At 38.4% G+C, this 10207-nt stretch overlaps 1 protein-coding gene across 1 annotated transcript in view; it reads left to right on the top strand.

Moving 5' to 3' along the window:
* Nucleotides 1-2816: 2816 nt before the first annotated feature.
* Nucleotides 2817-10207, top strand: part of LOC103924466 (patatin-like phospholipase domain-containing protein 2) — a 17164-nt gene continuing 9773 nt past the window's right edge. The window contains exons 1-4 of the mRNA XM_009332995.1: nucleotides 2817-2889; nucleotides 6137-6390; nucleotides 7143-7208; nucleotides 10031-10205. Of these exons, the coding sequence (XP_009331270.1) occupies nucleotides 2817-2889; nucleotides 6137-6390; nucleotides 7143-7208; nucleotides 10031-10205 (568 nt within the window). The remainder of the gene's footprint in view (nucleotides 2890-6136; nucleotides 6391-7142; nucleotides 7209-10030; nucleotides 10206-10207) is intronic.

Below are 10207 nucleotides of genomic sequence, written 5' to 3'. Positions count from 1 at the left end.
GCTGGGCTGGGCTGCCCTTCCCTGCGGGGCTGGCTCTTTTTCTCGCTTTCTCGTTTTCTGCCCCCAAAGAGCAACGCGGCACCTTTTATGAAATTAAATCCGAACGGGTTGTATGGCCCGGTAGGTGCCGGGGTGTCTCTTTTTCTATTCCCTTACGTCTCGTTGCGTGCACATCTTACCTCCGAGTAAAATACAGAAAAATCGTGTGTTTCCTTGAGGGTGGGGGAAGAGGCAGGTGGTAAAGTCAGCGTGCGTTCACCGTGGACGCATATTCAGCAACCTCCCGGGCTCAAGAAACGGTCTTGACGATGCCTCATCTGATTTCAACACTTGTGTAGCCAAGTGGTTGGAGTTTACTCCCCCAGGTGCAGGGACAGATACGCGTGTCCACCTAAGGAGCTCCTGTGCCTCCTGGCCTTGGAGTTGCAAACGCTGGGTTGATGACAGCTGCTCTCACCTTTGTGCAAAGTAGAGGAATTAAAAACTGTTGGGAGAGCGGGAGGTAGCTGAATCCTCACACCGTTCAAAGCAGGCAGACTAATCCTGTCATCAGTTTGAAACAAAATATTTACACTTTATTGGGAAATAATGCATCTCTTCTGTAGTTACCTTTGCACGTGAAGTTTCAGTTGGCTTTAACTTGCTTCCTCTAAAGCTTCTCCTTTCTTGGGGTAAGGCTAAGACAGTTAGGGTCAGGGCTTAGGTTAGCTTTAACATGCTTTTCCTCTTTAATCTGTGCACAGTGTATGTTACATAGGTCACTTAGGTATATGATTAGAAACGGTGGATTGATTAAAATCACTGATTTTAATTGTGATTTAAGTAGTAGAGTTAATCTTGTTTTGTAGTTATACTGGATAAAAGATGTTTGCAACTATAGTCTCTCTTGTGAAATAAGCACTTATTTTCTAGCAGCAGGAGAAGTATACCTTACTTTTACCTATTTAGGGCTCGTGAGAACCCAAATATACTTTTATCTAGTGAATTAGACATGCTAGACGTTAAAGCAAGCTTGGTACAAGTAAAATATGGTGTCAAGTAAGGTGTTTAGAATAGTGACTGGAGATGCAGTTAAAAAAAGTGTATGAAATATCTGGAAATCTGAGAATGGTTTTCCTTTTAAACCAAAGAAATCCACCGAATAAAAGCTTGTCTAGTTCATGAGTCAACACTGATTGTTTTTGTTAACGGTACCCTTAACAGGTTGAGAACTAGAAGGTTTTGTAAATTCACATTTCATCTTACTTATAGATGGAGGAGGAAAACGACGAGTGCTTATTTTGATTTGGAGGGGGTTTGGGTTTTGCTTTTAAATTTCTGAGGGAACAATTCACTGACTAAACCAAACAGAAGTTCTCTGTACACGCAAGAGAGTAATGCTATGAAATGTTTGTCCCTGCTGCTTAGCCACTGATCTCTATCACATATGCTTAATTTCTTCAAAGCTTTAGCAATAAACTTGTGCTACTTAAACTTTTTAATTTAATTTTGCTCTAATGTCCTAATATAACACACTTGAGTTATTATGAGCCTAATACCAGCTTTGAAAAAAAATCATATTTATCCACAATAACTATTTAGTTTTAGAACATAGCCATTTGCAATTACTTAAGACTTAAAATTGATTTAAGAAGGAAGCTGCTTTAAATATTTGCAGTGCTCTTAAGCACAAAAATGTATATTGTTTACCTTGAAAGTATGTTATTAAGAGCTTTTAAAATTTTTAGCATTTTAATAATTGAGACTTGCAGACTTCAAATTATTCCCTTGTCTTTCCCTTCTCATATGCCAACTGAGATCTTTGCTTTTCTCTAACTAATAGAATAGTTCGTATGTGTGCGATCACTGCCCAAGATATTGTATTTCATGGGCAAGTGCATTTCATCTGGAAACTTAAAAAAAAAAAAAAAGCCACTTGGAAGGCAATTTAAACCCAGCCACTAATTCACTCTAAAATCTGTGAATCATTGTAAATTCATCAAACTAAGAAGGTATTCCCATGTAAATTCTGTATCTTTTTAGCTGTTAATTTTTTGTGAGCTTGTGTGAAAGCAGAGGATTGTAAATAAGCTCTAAAGAAACACTGTGGTATAATAATTTGATGTATTTCGTTAGTTCATATTGTACGCCTGCCTTACATTGATATACTTTAGTATGCAGTATTTGTTATTTCTGCAGTTGTGGTTATAAGTCCCACGTGTTCTCAGAGTTGCGTTTCACTGTGGGAAGACAGAGCCAGACTCTTCTCAGAGATGCGTAGTGGAAGGATGAGAGGCAGCAGACACAAGCTGGAACATGGCAAATTCTGATTAGGTATAAGGAAAAAACTACCACGAGGGTGATAAAATACTGGAACAGGTGCCCAGAGAGGTTGTGGGATCTCCATCCTTGGAGGTGTTCAAGACTTCACTGGACGCAGATCTGAATTAGTAGGCTTGTTGGTGCACATAAAACTCTGAGTGTATGTGTATGTATATATACGAACAGGGTTTTTGACTAAAATGGACGTGCATATTTCATCTCTCACAGGTTTGTAGCTGGGTGTTTTAAAGGGTTTCTTTGTGCTTCATGTTGCCTGTTGGATGGGCAAACTGAGAGTCTGTAGAATTTCAAGTTTGAATAAATGTAAACATTAGCCATTGAATGGAAAAAAAAAAGTGTACTTTTCCAGACTGAGAAAGAAGTTTCCTTTGTTGAATTTGGGGGAAGGTAGAGGGGAGAGGCTTAGAGGAGACTGTTCTTTTGAGGATGAAGTGCATTCCAGGCTACTCCAAACTGGAACTGCTAAGGTGCATGCCTCTTGTGAGAGCTTCCCCATGGATGCCTTGGAGATCCGGTATTTTGGTGGCGATGTGGTCATCCATTCTAGTGGGGCACTAAAGAGAACAGGTTTGGTGGGGGCTGTAAATACGATGTCAGGTTTTACTCTGTAGGAAATGAATTAATAATTATTTAACCATTGTCCTGGTTTTGGCTGGGATAGAGTTAATTTCCTTCCTAGTATGGTACAGTGCTGTGTTTTGGATTTAGTACGAGAATAATGTTAATAACACACTGGTGTTGTAGCTGTTGCTGAGCAGTGCTTACACTAAGTCAAGGACTTTCCAGCTTGTCATACTGCCCTGCCAGCGAGGAGGCTGGAGGTGCACAAGAAGCTGGGAGGGGGCACAGCCAGGACAGCTGACCCAAACTGGCCAAAGGGATATTCCATACCGTGTGACGTCATGCTGAACAAAAAAAAAAAACCAGGGGGAGTTGGCTGGGGGGGCACGGTGGCTGCTCAGGGGCTGGCTGGGCATTGGTCAGCGGGTGGTGAGCAATTGCTTTGTGCATCACTTCCTTTGTATATTCTTTTATTTTGCCTTCCTTTTCTGTCCTATTAAATTGTCTTTATCTCAACCCATGAGTTTCACCTTTTTTCCAATTCTCTTCCCCCATCCCACTGAGGGGGGAGTGAGCGAACGGCTGTGTGGTGTTTAGCTGCCTGCCGGGTTAAACCACAACAACCATTAAAAATAGGAATATAGAAATATAACTAGAAACAGTTCACATTTAATAGGAACATTAATTTCTTTAGTTCTCTTGCGTTTCAAAAACCAAAACAGATGTACCAAGTTCTGCCTAAAACCCCAGTCTGACTTGAGCTCTGTCCCTTTCTGCGAAGATCCCGTTTTGGAATACACCAGCCTAAGAGGTAACTGTATTTTAGTCCTGTTGAGAAAGGAAGGGAGAAGGAAAAGAAGTTGGGATACTTTGAAGTCTGTTGAATTAATAATGAACAGCTTTTTATGTTTTCAGTGTTTTAATATCACATACTCTTGGGTAGACACAACATATTCTTTTTTTTTTGCTTAGGAGCCCTTCTCATATTTAAAATAGGTTACAATAAATGAAATATGTAAACTTGATCCCCCCCCCCCCCGACTACCTCAAATGTAGAAATTCTTCTATGTGGAAGAGATGGGTAAACTGTGAAATCAAATTTCATTTTGATGGGTAGTTATTTTCTGAAAGGAAATGAGAGGAGTTCAAATCTAAACTGTTAGAGGTCATCAGTTTTTCAGCCCTTTAATGGGGTACGTAAAGTGAGCTGATACTTGCCTGATGTTTTTTTTACGGTGAGAGATAAATAATCACAACACAAGGTTAGTAGAGGGCCCTGGTTTACTTCGTTTTGTTTCTGCAGAAACAGGCGTGCAGTGCAAATGAGCAGAGATGTTACCGTGCTTCGAACTTAAGTAATAGCTTGAGCTTCAATTTGACAGGATGCTAGCTAGAAAAACAGGGTCGAGACCTGGTAGAGAAGTGAGAGTGTGTGTATTTGCTTGCTCATGTGTCCATGCACCCAGTGCTCTTGGTCTGTTTTTTAGAACAAGCAGTTTACTTGCTTGGTGCATAAGTTTTCAAAAATGTACTTATTTTGCAAAAGGAAATTAATGCATGCACTAAGACTGCTCCAAGACTTCCTGGACAGAGTTCTGGTAGTTCAGTATCTCAGACTCCTGCAACGTGCCTGATTTCTCTGTTCAGAAAGTCTAGAAGATTGAACGTTGCTAACTTAGTTTATTAAAAAGAAAAGGGAGGTGGTAATTTATATCTGAGTGCATGAAAAATAGAACTGCTAAAACTGTCTACATAACTGCTTTTGGAAATAACTTCTTCACTTGCCAGAATGTGACTTGTACGATTTTTTTGATTGCATGTAAAATGTGTTTTACTAACATAAGCATATATTTGACCATGAACAGTGAGCTGTGTCTAAATTGTTTGCTATCTTCTGGGGCAGGAGGTGGGGTCAGGCTGCTGGTATCAGTGGATTCTTGGCCCAAAGCTTCACTCTGCAAGGGTGGAATGAAAAAAATTGTGGTAAAAATGGAGTACGTCTGATACCTCAGATTTCTTGAGAGATACTCTTTTGAACGTAGACTCTTGGTTTACTGTGTTAGGAATGAGAAAGGTTTAGGTATTGCTATTTGAGGAGGAAAAAATAACATTGTAGAAAGAGAATACTTTTGGAAATTAGTCTGAACTCAAAGGCTTAAGCAGAGTCGTTTCCAGTGCAGGGCTCACATTTAACTTTAAGTTGAATCCTGTCTATTCTAGAAAGAGTCTATGTAAGTTAAAATATGCAAGTTCTGAAAATATTTTTAGATGACCTTGTAGCATATCACTCAGGTTAATAACCTGTTACTTTGACCTTCTTCCCCACCCCCTTTCCTCTACCAAGTTGACGAGCTTATCAGGCAATTTCCTCAAAGTATGCCCTGGAGAAACATGACATTAAAAATTCAGCAGCTCATCCACCTGCAATGTTTTGTTTGTTCTTACTATGACTAGATGTGTGGTTGCTAAAATGATTTTAGTGTTCTTAGGAACAATCATGTCTTCCGTAGTGGTTTGATGTAGTTCTGAAACGCTGATTTAATTGGAGAAAAAATTATTATATGTCTGTTACATGTTGGTAAAAATGCACCTATTTAGGTGGAGACCTGTGTGAGAGGTGTTGCAGATGTCTTCCACATTCCTTACCCACTGCTTTAAAAACTTCCCTCCTGACATTCCTTACCATAAGTTCACATTTAATGTTCCCTTTATTGTGTTTATATATAAATGAAGATAAATGGTGCCCTGAAACCTTAAGTTTTGTTAAAGTCCAACGAGTGTTAATAGCTGTGATGGACGCAGGTGCTCTGCTTCTTCAGTAGACATACTGTAGACCTTAAATCTGTGCATCATACACTGTAGGTTTTTATGGATGTTGCATATGGAGTCTGTCCATGCATACATGTTTATGGGAGGTCACTCATCTTTGGTTTTTTCTAAAGAATGTGTTTCTGGAATGAGTAGCTCCTAACGGAAGCATCTTACATGGGTATTTTTACACCTACAGTCTACATAAAAATAACATATAAGTAACTTAGTGGCTGGATCTTCACCGGGAGTTCTATTTGAAAGTCTAAAGTGACTTTTTTTTTTCCTCAGAAAACTCCTAAACTCTGTTAAACGCTAGTGGATAGTTATTTTATCTGTTAAAAAGCTCTTGAATTTTCATGCTGGCAATCAGAGAGAAAAGTTGGAGTTCTAGACATGCTTTATTACTGGAAGTATGGTTTTTGACATATCTTCTGTTCTTAAGTTAAATGCATTTTATTTTCAGCTCAAGCTTGTGCAGATGTTCTGGCATTAGCCAAAGAAGCTAGAAAGCGAAATCTTGGTCCTCTTCATCCTTCCTTTAATGTGATAAAGATAATAAGAGATGGACTGATGAGAAATCTTCCAGAAAACACTCACCAGTTGTCATCGGGCAGACTGTGTATTTCGCTAACCAGAGTATCAGATGGTAAAAATGCATTGATATCTAATTTTAACTCTAAAGAAGAAGTTGTCCAGGTATGTCTATTTTTTGGCAACTTTTAAAAGTTTCTGTAATCTTAAGTCCATTTAACATCATCCATTGGATTTCCATTTTAAACATTTTAGGATATTGTGACTTTGGCAGTATTTTAAAGGTGAATTCAAGCTCCATTACACTAAATTCACCTATTAGTTTTCCCAGTCAATGTATCTGCGAACTGTTTTAGTGAGTAGGTGCGAGGAATCAATCTTAAAAAGGATAAATGCCTTTAAAGTGCAGTGTATCTAATGAAACTATATCCTTCATGAATAAGAATTTTCTTAAGGTCATTCTTATAAAAGCGCAGTGATCAAGAAACAGTTAAAAATAGCTTTTTAAAATTCTTAATATCAGTTACAAAGCTAGTTTAATATGATCCCAGAATGCTGATATTTGTGTCCCCAGTTAGTTACTTTGGTTACTCAGAAAATGTGTAGCTTGAGTGAATGATCATAAACTTATCCTTGTTAATCAGCATTTCTAGAAATGGTCTTTCAGTGAGTCTTACCATTTTTTTAGATGGAGTGTGGTTATATTCTAAAAAAGAAATGTGGAATACCCTCATCCTGTTTAAAATAATGTTTGATAATACCCTTTCCCCCCTCCCCTTTTCTTTTTATTCAAGTGTACTTGCTGGGGATTTTTTGGTTGCTTGCTTGGCTGTTTTTGCTAACATCTAAAAAGATAAATGATAATTTCAATAGTAGAACAGTTACCATTTAATTTATATGGTCTCATTTTCCTACAGGCTTTAATCTGTAGTTCATTTGTGCCTATTTATTGTGGCCTAATTCCACCGTCATTTAGAGGTGTGGTAAGTCTCTATTGTTAAGATCTAAAAATAGTTCTAGCTATTCTGAAAATACTAAGAGACAATGTGTATGTTTTTTCAGTTATCCTACTGTAAAATAAAACCCTTCATCGTAGCTTCTAGTACTGTAGCTGTATGTTACAACTTTTCAAAAAAGCAAGGGAACACTAGATGTGTGGAAGATCTGTTACGTATATTTCTTCTCCATGCAAAAGCTAGCGAGTATTTAACTTAAGGATAAATATTTATTGAAGAAAGTGATGCTTATTCACCTTCACAAGTTTATAGGAAGGGTCACTTGTTTGTTTAAAAAAAAATAAAATCTTGTAAGATAGTTTATTGTATATCGTTGTGTTCTTGCTGTAGGTAGAACTGCCTTAAAACTGGATTAAAGTTCTGTGTTCAGTTAGATATAAACAAAGGTTTTTGATGTCTTCTGTCATTTGTATTCAGTGTAAGAAATGTTGCTTTTTAAAGGTAAAGTGTCAATATTAGGCTGTTCTATTACTTCACAGGAACTGTTGGTTACAGAACCTCTTAATACTTCATGGCTGTACTGGGTTTTCTAAAATCCCCCATTAAAGGGGCAACGTCTGCAGAAAAGTTAGTATAGTTTCTTGTAGGTGTCTTGATTAACAGGTCTGGAAGCAGACATGCATTTCAAATCGAGGCAGTGACATTCATGGCTTTTTGTTATAGTGTTATATTAACTTGCATTTGCTTTCCTTCCAACTTTGCTCCTTACGTAAGGAGAGGGGAAGAATATTGAAAGAAAACTCAAAACATCTTTACCAGTGGTTGGTGACAGACTGTTCTCAAGGCAAATTGGAAGTTCTAAAAGGTCAAGGACAGACATGAAATGTATTTTCTTTTTCATGCTGCAATTTAAGCAAAAGTGATTAGAACTGTATACAGATTTTTTCTTTATCTGTACTTCTAAACCTTGTATGTCTCCTTAAACTCTTCCAGATTAAAGGTGTTATGAAAACAGGACGTTGGACTGAATCCAAGGTTTAGGTGGATCCAGGCTAATCTGGCTATTCAGTTCTTGTCCCCAGACAACAATGTTATTTTGAAAGGCTTAGTTCAGAGTACAAAAACATACAAGTGATGCTTTATGTGGTCCTATTTTGAGGGAAGGGGAAGGAAGGAATCATTGCATCCTTGTGGTCTTTGCAATTATTTTGATATGATTTTGATGCTTAGGAGGCATTTTTGATGTGAATTGGTAAGAATACCGCAGTTGCATATGCTTGGCATGACTCCTGCAGGGCTTGAACACAGTAGAATGTCAAGTATGTAAACTTTGTAGCATCTTGCTGTGTACTGGCTTGGTGCTTCACGCATGTCTACTTTAAAACAGAGACTTAAGGATAACTTTCAATAGGTATGTCTAACTGCCAGTTGTGAAGCTTTTGGGTGTGGTGGGTTTTGTTTGGGTTTTACTACCCCTTTCAAACACAGCAATGGTTTTAGATTAAGAAATTACTAGGGGGAACAGATAGGCAGAAACTCCAAATAATTAAAACCATTTACCTCTGTAGAACAGTGACTCAGATGCGTACTTCCACCTTTTAATAATTTCACGAGAAGGCCGCATGCTATGGCTCCTCCTTTGCCAAACCTGTTGTATTACACTTGATACTTCCACGAAGGACTTGGTGATTGCACGTGTACTTTAGTGATTGCATTACACACCTATAGGAAGTTTGTCAGTAGCTGCATGCTGCTGGGTCTAAAGAGTGTCCAGGAAAGCCGACAGGTAGGAACAGGCTGCTCTGGAAGAGTATGTTGGAAAAATTGCTCTGAGCTTTCCTCTTCCTAATTCCTATTTGTTTCTCAGAATGGTCAGGGAGTGAGTATCAAGGCAGATGAAATTGATAATCCAGGTTGCTCCTGCTCAAATCACCTGCTCTGTTACATTAACATCTTACATGGACCTACAGGTTATGTCTTTTGCCTAGTTAAGAAGAAGGAAAATGCAGCCACTAAACCAGCAAAGCTGGTAGTCTTTTGCCACTGTCAGAACAAACTAGCTACAATTGGCCCCACTGGAAAGATGGCTGATGTGAGCGAGCAGAGTTGTCTTTAGCCATAGCAGCTGCTGCACTATAGATTGGTTACCCCAATACAGAACTCTTCAGTTCTTGGATCTTAAAATGTCTGAGATGGTGATGCACTAAAACTACAGAAATGGGCAATTCAACACGAAGGAGATAAGAGCATAACCTGGAACAGCTTCTAAACTTGCACTCAAAGCAGAACAGATATCCATGACTGTTGGCAAGGTTTCTGAAGCATTGTCCATTTTTACTTGCAGTTTCTTTATGTCCAAATATTTTTGATGCTTTTATATCAAATTCTAATTACTTAGAGTAATTTTAAGTTACTCTTATTCTAACTGAATGGTTTAGTATCACAGAACTTGAGCTTTGAAGTGTAGGGCTATTCTTTTACTCTTATCCTTTCTAAAGAAGTACCCTGGTAGCTCTTTGGTTGGTGCTCTCCTTTGAGGAAGAGGAGACAGCTGCGCTACTTTTTCTCTGCGTGTTGTGTAGGATTATGGTCTTTAAAATGGACTTTCCCTTTTTAAATATATAGAAAAACCCCAAATAGAATACTCTTAGGCTATCTATGGAACTATAGGTAGGAACGTTTTTTTTAACTGGCAGAGGAGGAAGCATGCTACTCAAAATGTTTAGCCCAGGAGCATAGGCAGAGACTGTTCTGTTACAGTCTTAAATGCTATTTAATTCTTGCATGGGAAATCTGCTAGTTAGACATTTTCAGCCTTCGAGACTTCTTATTTCTGTTAATTTTTGTAGCGCTATGTGGATGGAGGAATCAGTGACAACTTACCTCACTATGAATCTAAGAATACCATCACAGTTTCGCCTTTTGCTGGGGAGTGTGATATCTGTCCAAAGGGGAATTCTGCCAACTTTCATGAAATGAATGTGACCAACACCAGCATTCAGCTCAGTTTGGGGAACCTTTATCGT

Source organism: Pygoscelis adeliae, unplaced genomic scaffold (genome assembly GCF_000699105.1).
Source record: "Pygoscelis adeliae isolate BGI_AS28 unplaced genomic scaffold, ASM69910v1 Scaffold38, whole genome shotgun sequence".
Taxonomy (NCBI): domain Eukaryota; kingdom Metazoa; phylum Chordata; class Aves; order Sphenisciformes; family Spheniscidae; genus Pygoscelis; species Pygoscelis adeliae.
Note: the sequence above shows the minus strand (reverse complement) of the source record. Positions and strands in the feature narration are given on the sequence as shown.